General features: G+C 45.8%; 2 protein-coding genes and 1 long non-coding RNA gene across 39 annotated transcripts in view; 1 reads left to right on the top strand and 2 right to left on the bottom strand.

Annotated features, from left to right (window-relative positions):
- Positions 1-2,500, bottom strand: part of Spire2 (spire type actin nucleation factor 2) — a 30,178-nt gene extending 27,678 nt beyond the window's left edge. For 2 of the 8 annotated variants that reach the window (XM_004999427.4, XM_063247884.1), the window contains exon 1: positions 2,174-2,499. In XM_004999427.4, the coding sequence (XP_004999484.2) occupies positions 2,174-2,420 (247 nt within the window). In that variant the 5' untranslated portion in view covers positions 2,421-2,499. Of the gene's footprint in view, positions 1-2,173 lie in introns of all 8 variants that reach the window. The other 6 variants (XM_003461208.5, XM_063247883.1, XM_013149591.3 and 3 more) reach the window with 4 other exon arrangements.
- An 11,831-nt stretch (positions 2,501-14,331) lies between these two features.
- Positions 14,332-18,040, bottom strand: LOC134475837 (uncharacterized). The gene is made up of 2 exons (XR_010047125.1): positions 16,018-18,040; positions 14,332-14,856 (listed from the first exon to the last, which is right to left on the bottom strand). It is a non-coding gene; the product is annotated as an uncharacterized LOC134475837 (long non-coding RNA).
- A 128-nt stretch (positions 18,041-18,168) lies between these two features.
- Fanca (FA complementation group A) overlaps positions 18,169-19,764 on the top strand; it is a 51,640-nt gene continuing 50,044 nt past the window's right edge. For 8 of the 30 annotated variants that reach the window (XR_010047115.1, XR_010047114.1, XR_010047117.1 and 5 more), the window contains exons 1-3: positions 18,196-18,371; positions 18,574-18,683; positions 19,189-19,282. Coding sequence is in view for 15 of the 30 variants with exons in the window: in XM_063247848.1 (XP_063103918.1) it covers positions 18,326-18,371; positions 18,574-18,683; positions 19,189-19,282 (250 nt within the window). In the remaining 15 variants the exon portion in view is untranslated. Of the gene's footprint in view, positions 18,372-18,573; positions 18,684-19,188; positions 19,283-19,764 lie in introns of those variants that run through there. The other 22 variants (XR_010047120.1, XR_010047119.1, XR_001200638.3 and 19 more) reach the window with 7 other exon arrangements.

The following is a 19,764-nucleotide window of genomic DNA, read 5'->3' as shown; positions in this document are numbered from 1 at the left end:
TCAGGAGGCTGAAACACGAAGACTATTGGAGGTTCAAGGCCAGTCAGCACTACACAATGACTTCAAGGCCAGCCTGAGCTACATAGCAAAACCCTGTCTCAAAAAGACAATAAATAAATGAAAAAAGCTTCCAAGCAGGCTATAAAGCTAGGAAGGCTTCTTCTCCTTTGCAGCACTAGGCATTAAACCCAAGGCCTTCACAGTGAGCTACATCTCCAGCTCATCAAGTTGCCCAAGCTGGCTGAAACTTGTGATCCTCTTGCCTCAGCCTCCCAGAGCACTGGGATGACAGCTGCACCACCATGCCCAGCTGGTGCCCAGGTGGTGCATTTATCACTGCCTAGATCAACCAGACTTTGGGAACAGGATAGGTACAAAGGGCCCAATGCCCAGTAAAGCATATTCAGAAATTCAGCTGGCATCAATGACAGACCAAAGTGCTGATGAGGGTGATGTGTATCTTTTCTGACTGTGACTTACAGGAAGCAACAATGTACATTTCACACCAATTACTCAAGCCCTAGAGAATGCTAGGCCACCCCTGGGGCTAGAATTATAGCTGATTCAGAAATTCAAGAACAGAAGAGCAGGGGTCAGGGATTTAGTTCAGCAGTGTTAAGTGCCTGCCTGGCAAGCTCAAGGTAGTGAGTTCAATGCCTAGTACTAAAATAAAAACAAACAAAAAAACAGAAGAGCAAATTCAGCTCCATATACTTTTCTTAATTCTCAAAGAGGTAGCAAATCCCTGTAGTCCTAACACTCGGCAGGCTAAGGTGGGAGGATGACTTAAACCTATGTGTTCAAGACCAGCTTGGGAAACAGAACTCATCTAAAAAAAGGTTGAAAGTCATAAACTAGTTACCTAAGACATGTGTATGAACCAAACCTGTGACTATGTTGAATACAAAATAAAATTTGGCTCCTTGGTGCCATAGGTTGGTACCACTCCCTCAAGATCAACAAAGCATCCCCCTCGGATCTGACAGCCAGGAACTGCCGCTGGGCTGCCTCCTGAGGCCTGGAGAGATGGAGGACCCACACCCCAAGGAAGGCCTAGCCTAAGGCCAGAGCCTGGTGGGTTCTTCATCTCGAGGGCTGGTGTGGTCTAGGAAGGAGTTTCAAATGGAAGCATGCACAGGCTGATTCCTGGCCTCTGCCCACGGCTGCCCCCTGAAATCTGCCCCTCTCCTCCTTGGCCTTGGAAATACAGGGTACCAGAGTGGTTCAAACCAATCCAAAGTTTGTTGCTTTTTGAATCATTGGTCAAGCTCCAGCTTCCGCTTACTTGAGCATCAAGTGGGAATAATACCGTAAGGCCCTACACAGCATTTTCCCACTGATGTATTAGTGCAAAACAAAGCAACTTGAAAAGTTCACAGCAGGGTGTGGAGGGTGAGGCACCAGAGCAGGCAGAGAAAGCTTAGGAGAGAAGGAACTAGAATTGGGTGCCCTGCTGTCTGTCCAGGAACCCGCTCAAGAAAATGTCTAAACCCATGGCCCTGGAGCTGGAGATAGGCCAGCTTTGCTCAGCAAACACACAACTGCCTTTGTACTCCCAGCGAGTATCAACTTCTGGGTAATAGCACTGAGTGCCATACACACTAGCACTTCGGTTCTCTAGGGAAGAACTAAAAAAAAGTAAAACGTGAAACTCAATACTCTGAATAGACTTTAAAACCTTCCAAGGGCTTTGTCTCTGGTTCTCACTGATGGTTTACATCAGAAAAAGCAGGCGGTCCTCTGGATGTTACACATTCTCGTCTCCTCTCCACTATGCCCAAGAATCCAATTCAGCTCTTTTCAGCCCGGGTTCCCAGGCGGGCACACCCTGCCCCCAACAGCCTGGAGACATTTGTGTCCTTTCTTGCCTCCGGACCTGCGGTGTCACTGGCAGAGGCGTACTCTGCACCCAGGGGCCCTGCGTGAACTGCAGTTTGAGTGTCACAGACCCCAAACCAGGAGCACTCGCGTCAGATAGCCAGAGCTGGAACTGAGAGGCCGAATGCGGGGTGCTCGGTGCTCGACCCCAGTCCCTGAGCGAGGCCGGGGCGGAGGAGGGCGGCTGGTCCGGAGGTCCGGAGACACACGCAGGGCGGGAGGTTGGGCAGGAAAGGAAGTCCCGGTGCGCCAGTAGGGCCGAGGTCGCGCCCCCGCCCGTCGCCGCCCCGCTCACCCGGCTCCCGCCGCGCGCCCACCGATCCGTCCCTGCGCAGCAGGATGTCCGCCGTGTCGCGGATGCGCCGCCTGCCTGGCGCGCCCCGCAGCCCGCGGCAGCCCTGAAAGCACACAGCCCAGGCCTGCTCCTCGTTGATGGGCTGCTCGTACACCTTCAGCACCTCCTCCAGGGACAGCTCCCACAGTTCGGCCCGCGCCGCGCCCCCCGCGCGCTCCGGGGCCGCCGCGCCGCTCCCCAGTTCCATGGCCGCCCATCATCGCCGCCCGCGCGCGCCGCGGGTTCCCATCGCTGCGCTGCTAGGCCGGGCGCGGGGCGGGCCCTCGCAGCGGCGTGTGACGTCATCGGACAGAGGGGGAGGAGCACTGCAGAGGGGCGGGGCGGGGCGCGCAAAAATTTAGGCTGGGGAAGCTGGAGAGGTTGCGCAGCGACGGAGGGTGGAAGGGCCCTGGGAGGGCAGACGGGAAAGGGCTTAGGGGTCAGACCCGGGACGGAGGAGACTTAGCACCGAGTCTCACTCCTGGACGCTGGGCCACCCCACCCCACCTCCCGGGGCAACTTGGCGACCACCGGTGCCCAGCTTACGCCGGCATGCTGGCCGAACACAGTGTAGTGATTGTGAGATCTGGGCTGTTGGATGCCGGGTGGAGGCCCGAGGAAGACAAGGAGCCTGTGGGCCTCACCCTGTCACCCATGATAAGGTCAGAGAGACAGGTCACGCCTTGGAGGTCGCTGGAGGGCTGGCGGCCAGGGCGACCTCCGGAGGTTGTTGTGAGGTAGAGTTTGTGCGACACTGGCGGGCAAGTAGAAAGTATTTCTAGCAGAGGACTCTCCACCCGGTGGCCGCAGGACACCTCTGTTCCTTTTTTCCAGGCTGCCCATGCCTGGCTCAGAGGTGGTGCAGGTCAGGCTGCTCCTAAGCTTAGCAGGGTTCGTATGATGCCACAGTTGTGCTATCTCAGAATTACATGGCAACAAAATGTCATTGGGCAAGAAGTGGCAGCAAAGCTATGGGTGACCGGCGCAGCCCCAATGAAACAGGACACAGGAGATGCTCTTGTGGACGACAGTTAACTGCTGGTTTATTTACCTGCGGGCTCTGGTTTATATATTTGGCCGTGACCAATCACAGGCTGCCACGAGGAAGCAGGGCGGAATGGTACGCAGGCTCTGGCTACTATATCCAGCTGTGGCCAATCAGGAGTTGCCACAGAGTATGGAGTGAGCACGAAGTGTGCACGGGTTGGCTAATTTAAAGAGGGAGGTAGCGCATTGCGGAAGCTGGCGTGGTCCTTACTCCTGGGTGGGGTATGGTATGTTGAGCGCCTGCGCCCAACACATGGGTCCCAGCTAGTGCAGATTCCCAGGTTGGGAGGCTGGAGATCCTACCAGATCTGGAATGAGACTGGGGCCCTGAAGCTCTCTGATGATATGGTGGCATCTGAGTATGGGAACCACAGGATAAGGTGTCTCACCTTTCTAAAGACTTGGACCTCAGGGCTGGGGGTTTAGCTCAGCGGTGTAAGTGCCTGCTTGGCAAGCTCCAGGTCGTAAGTTTGATCCCCAGTACCAAAATAGAATAAGACTTGTGACTCTCTTGGATTTCTAACCTTCCTACAGAAAGGAGTTTGATAAAGTGAGTTGTGTCTTATGTTGCTATAACTACTTGCTGGGCACATTCCCTATATTTCCCCAGTTTCTGAGTGTAAGTATGGCCCCCACAAGATACCAGGAGTTTATTTAATTTTTAATTTAATGTAATTTTTTTAACTTTTAAAAAAAAATTTATTATTTTGAAGGTACAACAGAACAAGACGGAACAAAGCCAATTTAGACAGTGTAGTGAAATTGGTACAGAACTTCACAGCAGGTTACCAGGATAACAGTAATAGGTACCACAGTATATCTCGTTATCTTCACAATAGTTGTTCTTTCAGTCAGGTCTAGCAAAATAAAATACAGAACATTATAGAACTTATCAAAACAGGACATTGAATAGAGCAATACCATTAATCAGAATAAAGCAGAACAGTGGTAAAAATATTTGCCTTCAAAGAGATGATAGAAGGAAATCCCCCTTATTTGCTGTATTGCATATGGTCAGTCTCCCAAGAGATGCTCATATCTCTGGCTCCCATTTGTTAATGGGGGTGGGGGGAAGTGGAAATTTGATTCTCAGCCTGTGTACTGGTAGGCTCACTATTGCTTAGCAAGGAAGTGAGCTGGTTACTTGGTTTCCCAGCGCCCTAAGTTCCAATATGGTGCAGGTCTCAGGAGAGGCTGGTGGTTCTCCCCCTGGGAGGGCCACAGCTTGCTGAGTCACAGCTGCTTACCAGGTGGGTGAGCTGGTTGCTTGGTTTCCCAGCACCCTAAGTTCCAACATGGGGTGGACCTCAGGAGATGCTGGAGGTTCTCGCCCTGCGGTGGCAGCAGTCTGCCACACCACAGCCACTTACCAGAGAGGTGAACTGATTGCTTGGTTTCCCAGTGCCCTAAACTCCAACATGGCTTAGATCTCAGGGGACGCTGGCGGTTCTCTTAATTTTTTTTATAGGTCCTGGGGATCGAACTTACGACTGCCTGCTTGCAAGGCAGGTGCTTATGCCACTGAGCTAAATCCCCAGCCCCCTTAATTTTGTTTTGAAGGTAGTAAAAATACAACACAACAAGACAGAACAAAGCCAATAGAGACAATGCAGTGAAATTGGTACAGAACTTCACAGCAAGATACCAGGATAACACTAATAGGTACCATAGTATATCTTATTATCTTCATAATAGTTGTCCATTCAATTAGATATAGTGAAATCAAGCAAAAAAAGAACATTATAAAAGCAATCAAAAGGGGCTGGGGGTTTAGCTCAGGGGCATAAGCGCCTGCCTTGCAAGCAGGCAGGCATGAGTTCAATCCCTGGTACCGATAAAAAGACAAAAAAAAAAAAAAAAAAAGCAAGGCATCTTCCCAAGACATGCTCAGACCTCTGCCCTCAATTGCTAAACAGGGGGATGGGATGAGATGTTTGATTTTCAGCCAGTAGGTTCACGGGAGCCACTGAATGGTTCTCCAGACTTGTGCCAGGGGTGCTTACCAAGAGGGCAGGTGAATTGCTATCTTGTTCAGCTGCCTAAGTTCCACCATGGCCAGATTTTGGGAACTGCTGACCGGTTCCTGAGGACAGGAATTTAAAGAGGCAGCCACAGCAGGAACCTTGTGAAGTAGGAATCTAGGAGATAGCAAAGTGGCTGGATCAGTTGGAGCATGTAGGCATGTGGAAAAGACCTGTCAGCCACAGGTGCAGAGCAGAGCTCCTGAGCTTGACTCAGATCAAGCCAAACCCTGCACTTAGTGCCAATCTTTTTGACACAAGAACATGTAGAAGCTGGCACTTGATATCAGTCATCTAGCATGAGATCAGGAGATCAAGCAGGAAGGCAGAAGTTCCAAGAGAGCAAGGATCAACTGTCAAAGATGATTTTAAAAAGGATGTATTCAATATGTGGTAATCATGATTCCCCATTAGGTGGCCTTGGAGCCTTATAAAGTTTTCACTCATTAATTAGAAAGGCTTTATTCTGGGCTTCTTGATTTGAAAAATATTTGAAGCTAGAGTATATGAAGTTTTATCCAAATATTTCAAGGAAAAAGACACTATGGTAACTACTATTAAGTCAGGTTATATGGTGGTGAAGTACTAGGTTGTTGAAACAGTCATGCTGTGACCTCTATTGTTATATTGTTATGTCCTGTTTTATCTCAATCTCCCCCTTATTGTTTTAAAAAAATTAGTCATTTCTTATGTTTGTCTTAATTAAAGAAAAAATTCAAATAATTAGGATATATAAATAATAACTCTTTTTGATTTCCTATTAACTTGTTTTGAAGTCCTGTAGTACTCCCACGATCTTGTTTTGACTGATTAGACTCTGTTCCATTCTATATGGTAGTATCAAGTTTGAAGACATAGGCAACTACTTTGAAGACAATAAGATTCACTAAGATACCCATTCTGGTTTGACTATTGTCTTCTTTGGAAGTCCTGTAATGTTTACAATGCCTAAGTTGTATTGGTCTTGTTCTCTACTGTTTTGTCCAACTTTATAATATCTAATGAGATAGACAATTCTTTTTAAGGAAACAAAGGACAACGTTGATAACCATAGTTGATAAACTTGTACTGTGTTCTACACCATGTGCTATGTCTATCCTTGGTATTGACTGACAGCTTTGTTTTGCCATATATGACTGTATTCTCCCCCCCCCTCCCCAAAAGTAATAAGCACTAAGGAGTAATGAAAAAAAAAAAAAAAAAAAAAAAAAAAAAAAGGATGTATTCAAAGCTTACTAAATCAGTCCAGTGCTTTAAGCTGCTAGATACAGCTGGGCCCTGGTATGGTTGATGATCCTTGCTTGGTACAGTGACAAATTTCACCAATTGATAACTGAAGTCAAGGTCAAAATACGGCCAGGCAGGGTAATACATGCCTGTAATCTCAGCATCAAGAGGCTGAGACAGGAGGATTGCTGCAAGTTCAAGACCAGCCAGGACTACCTAGTGAGTTCAAGTCCAGATGAAATTACAGAGCAAGACCCTGTCACAAAACAAAACAAAACAGGGCTGGGGATTTAGCTCAGTGGTGTAAGTGCCTGCCTGGCAAGCACAATTTACCCCAGTACCGAAAAAAAAAAAAAAGACAAGCATTTTCACCCAGTTGAGAAAATGACACCAGGGGTAAAACACTTTATTGAAGGAATATTGGTTCTTTCATAACTTGAACTTGTCAGGAGGATTTCAGAAATCATAGTTTATTTCCAGCTGTTAATAAGAAACTCAACAGTACACTGCAGTAGAAATTGCTATAGGTCAATCATTAACCCAGCTTGAAAGGCTTTGGGCCAAGACTATTTCCACAGTTATGTGATCATCTGTAGTATATTTATTTCTAGAAGGCTGGGAAATTGCCCTGGGGGATAGTGACTATGCCATTCTGCTTGAGGACAGACCTGAATTGTTTAGTTCAGTGATTAATCCACCAGTGCTTGGTTTGGGTAATGACTATGTTAAGTTATCATACTTGCAAAGACACACATATTTATCTTCTGGTGCTGTCCACTCTTTTTGTTCATAGAGAATGGGCATTGCTGTCTCAGCCTGGGGAAGACTTGCCCCTCTGCTCCTAGGGGAAGCCAGAGCCACATAAGGGAACAAACACGGCCATTCCAGGTAGGCAAGAGTCACCCATGCTCAGTGCACACCAGGAACTCCACTGGTTGTGATTTTTTTCCATGTTCTTTTTGTTACTTTGAAAAAATACTCATGAGAACGCCTAGGGAAACTGTAAATCATCACCTTATAGTGGCATCATTACAGAGCAACAGTTGTCTGGGACTAGAACAGACCAAAAACCTCAGGATGTTTACTTGTGAGCGTCTGCAGACGTAGAGATGAGATAGTCCTAATTTTAGGTTCCTAAAGGCTAAAAGGGTGAGTGAGAAAAGCAGATCCAAGTGTTCTGTGGCTACAATCACAGATGTTCCAGGGTTCTGTGATCCAGCAGCACAGGACTGCAGAGTCCCTGGCAGTGTAACAAGAATATGTGCCACACCCAGGGGGGCGGTGCATAGAATCTGCAGTGAGTCAAGCACAGAGACAATGTTCAAGCAGAGGCCTCTGATGTCCCTCTCCTAGACAGTGTGGGACCACTTCACTTATGGGGAGTGGAGAGCTCAGCTTCCTGGGCCTTGCTAAGTCCGTTCCACATTCAAAAACAGGTCAACTTCTCCCCAGGGATGCCACGCACACCATTTGCAGTGAATTGCGAGTGAGTTCCAGTTTCCCTGGCCCAGAGTCCCCTGAATGGCTCTTTGTTGTGCTTCCTATAACCAGTAGGGGGGCCACTGCTCAGGGGTCCAGGAAAAAGAGCAGAAATGTGAGAGGTTGTGTTTTGTGCTCTAGGTTTATTCTGGGATAATGATAAAAAGCCACAGATCCCAAAGGATGTCAGAGAAAGCCAGGCGGTGCTTGGTCTCAGACAGGGAACCTGGGACAGCTAGGAGGGAGGAGTCTGGGACAGGTGCTGAAGATTTCTGGTTTAGTGGCTGAAGATGTTGGGGCCGAGTGTAGCTGACCCTGGACAGAGAGAGGATCCAGAGGAAGGATGATACACTTCCGTGGCAAGGCCCAGAGTGGGGCCATCATGAAGGGAGAAAACCAAGCAGACGGCACATGGGATGGAGGCTGGGGAGGAAGAGGGTGCCCACCTTGGGGTCTTGATCTGGAGATGGGAAGTAGTCAAGGGCTCTGTTTGCTGCCCATTGAAGACACTTAGAGTCACTTGCAATTTGAACAGATAATGAATGGAACCCTCTCCCCATGTGTCACTCCCAGTTTGGCTGCTTGGATTCCTATATTGTTGTTCATGAATCCACCTCATGTGTGCCACCACACCTGGCTGAAGTACAATTTGAAGCAATAAAATGTACCATTTTAATGCACATGTGTGTAAATTTTGATAAACACAGCTGTATAAGTGACACAGTTCATGAATTTAGCTGCCTTGCAAAAACACACTTTGAGTCCTACCAGTCCCTATGTTGTGTGTGTTTATGCTTCCACATGTGATAAACCTACAACGCTACCATTTTTGGTTTACTCAGACGATAATCTTTATGGTGTTTTTATATTTGTCTTCATTTTATCCATTTCTAGAGATATAAAATATTTTTGTACAGATCCAAATTTCTGTATGATATCATTTTCCTTCAGTTTGAAGAACTTTAAGATTTCTGGTCTTCTGGATCTTCTGGAAATAAATTATGTCAACTTTTGTATAACTGAACATATTTTGATTTTTGCCTTCACTATTTCGAAGATATCTTTGCTAGGTATAGAAATTTGTAGTTAGGGGTTTTCCAATACTTTATTAATTTATCTTTACTTTTAAGCCTATTTTTATTAGCACATGGTTACATTTATCATGGGGAGTTGGTACATGTACATAATACATCTTAGTTCTTCTTCCCTCCTTGCCTCTTCCTCAGCACTTTGATTATGTCCATCATCATCTCCTGCTCCCATGCCATTGGGTGAGATTTCTGCTGTAATTCTTATCTTTGTAAAAATTTATTTTTTGGTATTGGGGATAGAACTCATGATCTTGTGCTTGCCAGGCAGGCACTTGTGTTGCTGAGCTATATCCTCAACACCTTGCAATTCTTGTAATTCTTGTTTCTATTTAATGTGTCTTTTCTTTGATCAGTGCTATAAGTTTTTTTTTGCTCTTCAATGATAGAGTTATTTCCAAAAGATGAAAAATATTAACAAAAGATGAGAAATATAAAATAAAAGGCGGCCTTTATTCTGAGAACACGGAGAGAGATGACCGGCACCCCCACCGCTGGCGTCTGGTGATCTCTCCAGCGGACACATGGCGTGGGGGCCTGTAAATAGCCTCGGTTTGGGGTGGAACCTAAGGCGGGCATTAGGGATACACAGGTAGCTCATTGGTCCTAGGTTTGGCGCCATATGTAAATTTCCAGGGGCGGGAAGATGGCGTCACAGGTAACTTCCTAGGGGCAGGGCAAGATGGGGCTTCCTGCTTCCGGTTGTGGCTTTCCTGGCTACAGTGTCCTGTCTGGGCCAAAACCTTTCATACAATGTCAGAAGTTTCATGTTTGTTTGTTTTATGAGACAGGGTCTCACTATATTGTTCAGGCTGATCTTGAACTCACTATATAGTCCAGGCTGGCCTCAAACTCATGACAATCCTTTTTCCTGAGCCTCCTGAGTACTGAGATTATTCATGTATACCACCATATCCAGCAACACTGGCAGTCTGAATACTGTGTATGAATGTTCCTTTTCTGTGGTTTTGTCTGTCTTAACATTTGTTATTTGTGCTTTTGTTTCTTTTCTTTTCTTCTCTGCTCTTCTCTTCTCTTCTCTTCTTTTCTCTTCTCTTTTTCTTTCTTTTCTTTTTGGTCCAGGAATCAAATTCAGAACCTCGTGCTTGCCAGGCAAATGCTGTGCCACTGAGCTATATCCCTGGCCTTCCATCATTTGTGCTTTAAGCCTTTAGATCTCACAGATTGTTTTGGCCTGTGGGTAAGTCCACAGAGACCCTAGAAAGGGAGTGGGGATGAAAAGGGACAAGAGACAGGAAGAATGGAGACAAGTCAGAAGTCCGAACAAGTCTCATTTAAGGAAAAAGTAACAAATATATAAGGTATTGGGGGAGGAGGGAGTTGGGTTCTGAGACATCAGCAGGTAACTTAGCAACAGTGGCAATACTGAGGGTTATAGGTTAAATCAAATTTTTAAATTTCCTGCGCTTGGGCTCATAAGCATAATCCCTGAATGGGCCAAACAAGCTAGGCAAGGAGCTGCTTAACTACCAAACTTAATTCCTAGAGGGGGTTAAGGTGGTGCTGCCTGCAGATATAAGGTAGCAGCCAATTACAGAGCTTCCCACAACAAATCACTTTTTTATTTCTTGAAAATTCATAGCCATTATCTCTTTAACAATTTCTCCTACTCCATTCTCTTTCTCTTATTCTCTTGGGAGGCCTGTTTGGACGTTCTCCTGTCATTCAGCATTATTCCACATCTCTTGGATCTTCTCTTGAAGTTCCTTTCTGTTTTCCAATTTGAGTAATTCCTATTTTTCCTTGCTTGTGTTGTTTTTTAAGAGTGGGTTGCTTTTTAAACTTACTTCGCATCTTACATACTTTGGCTGAATGCCACGCACTGCATTTGGCCAGGAGAGTTTGATATAGGTGGTGTTTGGTCTTGAAGTCAATGTGCACCTTCTGCCAAGTCACTGGTGCTGTCCCTGTGGTCCACAGAGAAGGCAATTTTGTGCTTGCTGCTCTCATGGTTGCCCTCTAACACCATCTGCACTTTCCTCTGGCACTGTTTTCATGATGCAGGGTGGTACTGCCTCAGGAATGTTCTTCCTGCCTCCACTTTGCATTTGGGTTCCCCTGCGGACCGCTGAGTATCTTCGCCGCACCTCCAGCATTTATCTGTCAGTTGTTAGCCCAGAGTGGTGGTGATATGGACAGGACGTTGTCTCTTGTCTCAGTCCATCTCTGGTCTTGACCGTCCTGGGCTCCACGGTGAGGCTTTCTCAGTGATCCTGCCTGCATCCTCATGGTTCCTCATTGGGACAGTTTCCTCCCTCCCTGGTGGTAAGAGACCTCAAAGGGTCTGGCACTAGGGCAGGTTCTCCCCACACTGGAGGGTAGATGTCCACAGTGGATTTCTATCTTTTTCCTGAGGACAACAGGATTAACTGTCCCATCCAAGTTTTCAGGCTTTTGTTTCACAGGAAGAAAGGGTCTGTGTGGGTTCCCTGCCTTCCAGGTGCAGTGACCTGTCCCTTCTCCAAGCAGGAACACTGCAGGTGACTTCCTATGGTGCCTCCTCCTGCCTGGTCTCCATAGAGGTCGCAGGTTGCTGTGTGAATGAGAACTTGTGAGTAGGCTCTGCTTTTCTTGGGTGTGTGGCTCCCATGGATAATGTCTTCTCACCACAATTGGCTTTCAGTAGTTTGTGAGAGAAGTTTACCTGGCTTCTTATTACCTGTGCATATAGCACCTTGTGTCTCTTCTTCCTGTGCTGTGTGCAAGGGCACTGTGTGGATTCTGTCTTCCTAGAGACATTGTTTTCCCATGGGTGTCAGTTGATTTGCTTCTCAGGGAGATAACATCTGTGTGTGTGTGTGTGTGTGTGTGTGTGTGTGTGTGGTACCGGAGATTGAACTCCCAACCTTGAGTTTACCAAGCTGGCACTTAAACCACTGAGCTAAATCCTCAGCCCATACATCTCTTCTTTTCTCATTGTTGGGGTAGCAGTAATGCTTCCAACCTTCTCAGGTATGAATGAAATGTACAAATGATTGTGAATGAAACAAAGACAAACTTTTTTCTTGGTTTTTTTGTTTTTAAACATTTTGGTGGTAATTTGTAATAGCTAGATCTTGGAAACAACCTAAATGTCCATCAACAGAATAAAGACATTTTTTTTGTGTTTTTCATTTGTATCGGTACCAGAGATCGAACTCACTACTGCCTGCTTGCAAGGTAGGCGCTTATGCCGCTGAGCTAAATCCCCAGCCCCGAATAAAGACATTTTTATGCAATAGAGTACTACTCAGCTATAAAGAAGGATAAACTTGACACATTTATAGGAAATGGATGCAACCAGAGACTATATTCATAAGTGAAATAAATCAAACTCATGTGTGAATACTGTATTGTCTTCCTAGTGTGAGAAGCTGAAATTTTATATATATGTATATATATATATACATATGTAGTTAAGATAATTATGTTACTAGTTTCTTTTAGTTCCTTGAAAAGAAAGGTTTGCACTAATATTGTTTGGACAATTAAATGCAGAGATCTTGTACTCTGAGTAACTAATTTAAAGATAACAATATACAGTGTATTAACCATTATTACCCTCTATCTTGTTTTGAAATTTTTTTCTTTTTTCTTTTTTCTTTTTTTTTTTTTTGTGCTGAGGTCTGAACCCAGGGCCTCTTGCTTGCTAGACAAGTGATCTACCACTGAGCTAAATCCCCAGCCCCCCAAAGACAAATTCCTTTTTTTTTTGGTCTTTTTTCAGACAGAGTCTCACTATGCAATTCAGGGTGGCCTTGAGCTCACTTTGTAGCCCAGGCTGGTCTCGCACTCACAAAAATCCTCCTGCCTCAGCCTCCCAAGTGCTGGGATTATAGGCATGAGCCACCACGCCTGGCTCTAAAGATAAATTCTAAACAAACTTCTTTAAATTGTTTCATATGTGTTTTATGATGTATGAGAATATAAGATTTCCACTTACATTAGTATATAAAGTTTTCTTTTAAATTCGATTTTTATTTTTTGAGAAGTGAGTTAATTTGACAGAAAAGTCTCTAAATGATGCCAACTCTCAGCAGACATTGGTCAGGTGAATGAATGACTGATGTTTTGAAGACATGAAAGCTAGGTTTTCACAATGTTTAGAAAGGATCCATGTTGGCTGGGGATTTAGCTCAGTGGTATAAGTGCCTACCTGGCAAGTAGGAAGTCGTGAGTTCAATACCTGGTACAAAAAAAAAAAAAAAGACTCATATGTCAGTTATAATAGTGTACACCTGCAAGCCTAGCACTCATAAGGCTGAGGCAGGAGGACTTCAATTTAAGGCCAACCTAGGCTATATACCAAGAACCTATCTCAAAAATATAACAAAACAAAACCCAAAAGCTCCAGTGGCCCCTACTTATTCCTGCCTTCTCACCATTGCTTAGTAACTGACAATTCTTTTTTTCACACCATTTACCATATGGCATCCAGCATGCCACATTTTATTTATTATGTCTCTCTGTTCCCATTAGACTGTGTACCCCACAGGGCCAGTGCTTTTTCAGTCTTGCATTTTTCTCCCTGCCACATCTCTGGACCTTGAAATAGGAGTCGAGTGAAGCATGCTGAATGAGCACTGGGTGTTCGTAAAATAGTCACAGGAATTTCACCATTATTTCATTTCATTTTTACAGGAATCCTATGCAGGAGAGAGAATATGTATTATCTTACCCATTTTTTTTGTCTTTTTCATTTTTATCGGTACCAGGGATTGAAATCACGACCGCACACTTGCAAGGTAGGCACTTATGCCACTGAGCTAAATCCCCAGCCCCTTATCTTACCCATTTGACAGAAGAAGAAGATGAGGTACAGGTTGACTTTATCTTGAACTTGTAGAATTCCTAGATCAAGGCCAGAATGCAATTCAATCTTCTGCCTCCCTAGTGTAGGTGTATTTCAGATCAGAGGACTGGGAAATTGGGACTCATTTGTGGCTGCTTTCATGCTACTATAGTATGTGATACAGCTGCAGCAAAGACTATGGCCCATGAGGCTATAATACTTACTATCTTACCTTCTGCCTAAAGGGCCATCTGTGCTGAGATCTGACCCGTACATAGGACCCGCAGCTACTCAGAGGTTCCTGACACCGTTCAGGGTGATTAGAATCACTTTCATAACTTTAACATCATGTAACTGTCCTTTCTCACTGTGCTAACGTGTACAATGATGGTTCAGAAGCCACAGTGGATGCCTGAGTTTCCCGAGGCTGCTCAGAAACTCAGGAAACAAATGACCACAACCTGGTCGGTTTAAGCAATAGAATTTATCATCTTATGGGCATTGGGGGGAGGGGGTTGCTGAGACAGGTCTCACCATGTAGTGCAGGCTGGTCTTGACTGGGAGTCTTCCTGCTGTCCCAGTGGCCTTGCGTGTTCAGATTAAAGGCATGCACCACTATGCCCAATCCTCTCACTGTTCTGAAGGCTGTAAGTCAACTTTGGCCAAGCTCTCTCCAAGAGCCTCTGAGGGAAAACTGTATTTCTGGCTTCTTCCAACTTCTGATGACTCCAGGAGCTCTTGGCTGTGGTTACCTCTGTGTATCTGTGTTCATCTCTTGTGGTTTCTCCTCTTCCCATGTCATCTTTTATTCTGTTATTTGGGCATCTGTCATTGGATTTAGGGCCCATCTATGTAACACAAGGCCATTTCATTTGAGACTTACTTACATTTGCTGAGACTCTCTGAATACGGTAATATTTATGGATTCCGGGGTCAGGATGCAGCTATAACTTCTAAGGGTCACCATTCAGCTCACTCCTAAAGGTGAAACTGTTGGCACAATAGCATGGATCATGGTTGTGCCACCAGATGGAACTTGTGATCATCACACATCTTATCACACACACGGGGGGTGAAGAGTGATTCTATTTAATAATTTCTTTGATGAAGCAATAAAAATTACTCTTACAAATTTAGATCTTTGAATGTATATCTTTTTAGTATTCCATATCCTGGAATTTCTGGATCTTTGAGTGCAAACAGGGGAAAGGGTTTATGAGGCAGACTTCTCAAGATGTGCCCCTGAGCTTCTGCTAGATAAAGATACTGAGGGCTAAAAGTAAAGAACAAGTATTAATGCATTCTACCATGCCTGGCTTGCTCTTTTGGGCTTTTAATTTTGCACCAAGAAGTGTTGGGGTCTGTGCCTTGATCCTCAGTCTCCTAAATGAATGCACGGTGAAGGCCCAAATGACTGAGACAAGCAACATGATCTTAAGACTCCTGGACCAAAATCCTCTGCAGAGTTCATAACCCTGATAGCTGAGACAGACTATCTCTGGGAAGCCCATGTTTATTTAAAACAAGGAAGAGGCTGAGTGTGTAACACACTCCTGTAATCCCAGCACTTAGGAGGCTGAGGCAGGCTATTAGTTGCAAGTTCGAGACCCGCCTGGGCTACAAAGTGATCCCAAGGCCAGCCTGCACTGCAGAGCAAGACCCTGTCTCAAAAAGACTAAATAAATAAATACATAAAACAAGGAAGGGGTTGAAGAAGAAAATGCAGGGAGGGGTTAAAGGACTCCCTCAGAGCCAATGCCAATTAAGGAGAACTATCCTAGGAGAAAAATCTCTAGGTGGCCTCAGCTGTGGCCTATCTTGTGCCCTGAGGTGTTTCCTCATTCTCAGTTCAGCCATGCCTGGGCCATGCCACCATCATGCACATATATTCAGCTTCAATGGCTCCAACAAAGAAGTGTACATTACTGCTTTTTTTTTTTTTTTTTGTCTTTTTCATTTTTATTGGTACCGGGGATCGAACTCACGACTGCCTGCTTGCAAGGCAGGTGCTTATGCCGCTGAGCTAAACCTCTAGCCCCTACATTACTGCTTTTACAATGAAGAGAAAAATCCACCTCATGTCTGTGTAGATGATTTCACTTTTCCTTCTAAAGATGATAAAGATGGGAAGTGGACAAGAATGGTGCTCACCTGTTGGTGTCATGGATTTGTGCTGAGAAACATCCATCTTGGGGACCTTGACAGGGTACAGCCTGATCTATTTCTCTGTAGGAGGACTTGAAGACCTTCTGAATGCTGGGATTATGACTGCGTGGCACCTGCTAGATTTTCTCTTTTGAAGTGAGTCCTTTGGTTACCAGCACAATAGTGCCACCTTCGGGCCAGCAAGGTTGACAAGTGTGGCCCTTTAAAAACTTGGTCACAGAGCTCCAGTGGCGCAATCAGTTAGCAGCGCGCGGTACTTATATAAAAACTTGGTCAGGTTCCTGGTTTCTTCTCTTGTCAAGGCAGCTATTCTCTCTCTATTCTTTCCACTAGTTACCTTCTACTCAGGGAACTTCAGTCAAAACAAACTAACAACAGACATGTCATCCCTGATCAGGAACCCAGCAATTTTATGTCACTGTATTGCTGAGAATTCTGTTTCTTTCTTTCTGCTGTTGATGAATGATTTTGCTGAAGGAAGAATGAAGAACGATGTAGTAGGATCTAATTGAAATACTGTGTGCACAATGACTGCATATGCATGGTTGTGCAGGTACAAAGTATGTGTACATGTGGTTTGTCTGGAGTGTGCACGTGTGTGCCAACTGTGCATCTGTATATATGGTGGGTGTGCACTGTGCTGTGAGGCTGAGTTACAGTGGAGGCTGGCTCTCTTGGGATGAGTGGCAGCTACTTCCAGGGCTCCCCACAGTTTCCCTGCCCCTGCCAGTTCCACCTTCTGTAAGGATCTGGAGTAATGTGGCTTCCAAACGTGGCTGTGGTAGTTGAATTCATCCACCTCATTACCTGAAGAACAGTCCTTATGGGAAGTGTGGATGCACAGTGCGGCAGACACCAGCCACTGTGAAGCAAACTTTAAAACTCACAGGCTGGCATTATGCTAAGGGTGGGATCTGCAGGCCCTGCCCATCTCACAGTTAACTGTCAGACTCAGCTAGCTTTGACATATCAGGCCAGTAGAAACTTGTAAGATACATATAACCCAGCTGCACTACCCAGCCCGTAAACATGTCCTGTTGTGTTAGCTTGTTTCAAGGACTTATCACCTGGAGACAGACTATCTCAGTCAAAGACATGATTGCTTTTACCTGTTCACCCAAGCCCCTGACTTTCCACTATAAAAGAACCCCCACAGCTGGGGCTGGAGGTTTAGTTCAGCGCATAAGCGCCTGCCTTGCAAGCAGGCAGTCCTGAGTTCGATCCCCGGTACCGATAAAAAGGAAAAAGACAAAAAAAAAAAAAAAAAAAGAACCCCCACAACTAAACCTGCCCAAAATGAATCTGCCTAATGAAGTACGACAAAACATGGGTAACCAATTATAAAATAACCCACTATCAGCTTTTTGTATTTCCTGTTTGCAATAAAAGCTTTTGTTTAACCCCGAGTTAGGACTGTTGGTTTGAAACTGGATTCCAACCGCCTACAGCCGTAAAAAAACTGTTGCCTTCCAAGTGCCTTGGTGCTGTGTGTTCCATCCGGTTCAGTAACATTTCTGCAACTACTGTGCCTCGGAGATGGGCACCTCAGACCAGGCAGTTTGCCTGAGGAACTGGCCTTCCTGGTGAAACGTTAGGGTCACTCGACCCTAACCCTTGGTGTCTCTCAGGGCCTGCAGTTCTGGTTCAGGCCCTGCTCATCATCCTTGCTCTGGGCTTCCAGACACCCCTTCAAGCAGGACTCCTGGTCTTTCCCAGGGAGCCCCTGAACATGCCAGGCTGGTCTTACAAATGGCCCTGAGAACCTGAGGCAGAGGGCATTCTCTGGCTGGTCGTCTTTCCTGAGCAGTTTGGGTGCTGAGCAGGGAGCGATCTTAAGAGGTGCATGCCCTTCAACCCTTCGCAGAGACAGGAAATCCCCTGTGGTCCGCTTTCCCCGCAGTTGGAGACAGACCCGCATGGCAGCCTCTGGGAATTTTCAGTAATGTAGGCCAGAGGTTTTCAGCATCTCCACCATCTGGGTTGGCCAAGTTGTCTCTTCAAGACCAGCCCGACGCATCGGCGACGCCACCATTCTTCGCACGTGATACTACAGTCAAATCCAGCTCCAAACGCAGGTGGACTTTTCGCAGTGTTAAGGCTGATATACTGCCACCACCAAAATGGCCACCACCCGTTTCCACCCGAGGCCACTACAAATATAGCTAAAATGTGAGGCTCCTGCCCACTTGGGCGTGTGGCCTTCAGCAAATGGATGTGCGCGTCTGGCCGCAACCAATAGGAAGGCAGCGCGGGTTGGACGGCGCGCGCATCTCCTGTGGCATGAAGCTCAGCAATGGCGGGCGCGAAGGGCTGCAGGAGGCCTTGGGAGGAGCTCCTGGGTAGGTGGCCGGCTGGCCGGGTCGGAGCGTTGGGCTGCGCTACTCCTGGACCGCCGGGTGCGACTTCGGCCCAGGTCTCATTGGCGGCGTCCCGGTTCTCCTCCCGAGGCTGCCGGCTGAGCTCAGGGTCGGGGTCGCATCGGTCTGCCGTAGCAGGGCCAGGGTGTCTGCGGTCCCGTTCTGAAACTGATCTCCCTCTTAGCGGGAAGGGTCAAGCGGCAAAAACATAATACTGAGCGTGAACAGAACTTAAAGGAATCAGCTATGCAGCTCCTGAGACGCCACCAGAACTTGGAGGACCTTCTGCTTGAGGTAAGAGAGAAACCGTGCAACTTGCGACCGCAGTGTTAAGTGGAATAAAGACGACACACACGCTGAAATGTCGCACTTCTGTGAAACAACCACAGCATAAGAACTTTTTATGAAAGAAAGTGCATGCACCTACTCCTTAAGGTGAATGTAAACATTATGTATTGCAAACAGGTACTAATAAAAAATACACAAGAGGAAGTTGGCTTGGCCTTTGCAGGCAGGTTTAGTAAAGTTTTGAACTTGAGAAGCATAGTGTACCTGATGGAGGCGATCGGTGAGAGGAAAAGCTGGAAGCATTTACCTTTGGAGACAAAAGTACTTAAATAATGAATTTGGTAGTAATTTTCAAGAGGCTTTAGTAAGTTGTAATTTTAAAAATATTTGAGAATGCCGATCATTCAGGCATTAAATGAACAGAACCTGAATTTTTTTTTTCAGAACCTGAATTTTAAAAGCAGCATTTTTTTTTTTTTTAAAGCAGCATTTTTCATGTTTTGGTTTCTAGGTAGAAGATCCACCTTGTAAGAAATTGTGTCCCAGTCAGTTGATTGATTGTGACAGTGCTGAGGCCTGCAGTGATTGTTCTAGTTCTTTTATAGGTGAGTTGCAGCTTTCTTTCTTTTTTTGGGGGGGGCGGGGTACTGGGAATAGAACGCAGGGCCTCATGCTTGCCAAGCAGGCACTGCACCACTGAACTAAACCCATGACCCCGAGCTTCATTTTCTTTTTTTTTTTTTTTTTTTTTTTTTTGTCTTTTTCATTTTTATCGGTACCGGGGATTGAACTCACGACCACCTGGGCTTGCAAGGCAGGTGCTTATGCCGCTGAGCTAAATCCCCAGCCCCGAGCTTCATTTTCTTAATTGAGTTATAGAGAACTTTTTATAATAAGTGATTGTGATCTGCTTATAAGTAGAAATTTGAGAGGCCAGAGATTTAGCTCAGTGGCAAAAGTGCTCACCTGGTACACACAGATTCATAAGTTCCATCCCTGGTACAAAAACAAACAAACAAACAAACAAATAAGTAGAAATTTGAATTCCCCCAGTAATGAATTTCTGCTTGTGAGTATAGTCACCACT

The sequence above is a fragment of the Cavia porcellus genome, unplaced genomic scaffold (genome assembly GCF_034190915.1).
Source record: "Cavia porcellus strain 051 isolate PalLab524CR breed Dunkin Hartley unplaced genomic scaffold, mCavPor4.1 scaffold_4, whole genome shotgun sequence".
Classification (NCBI taxonomy): Eukaryota; Metazoa; Chordata; class Mammalia; order Rodentia; family Caviidae; genus Cavia; species Cavia porcellus.
The sequence above is the reverse complement of the archived record's forward strand: the minus strand, read 5'-3'. Positions and strand labels throughout refer to the sequence as shown.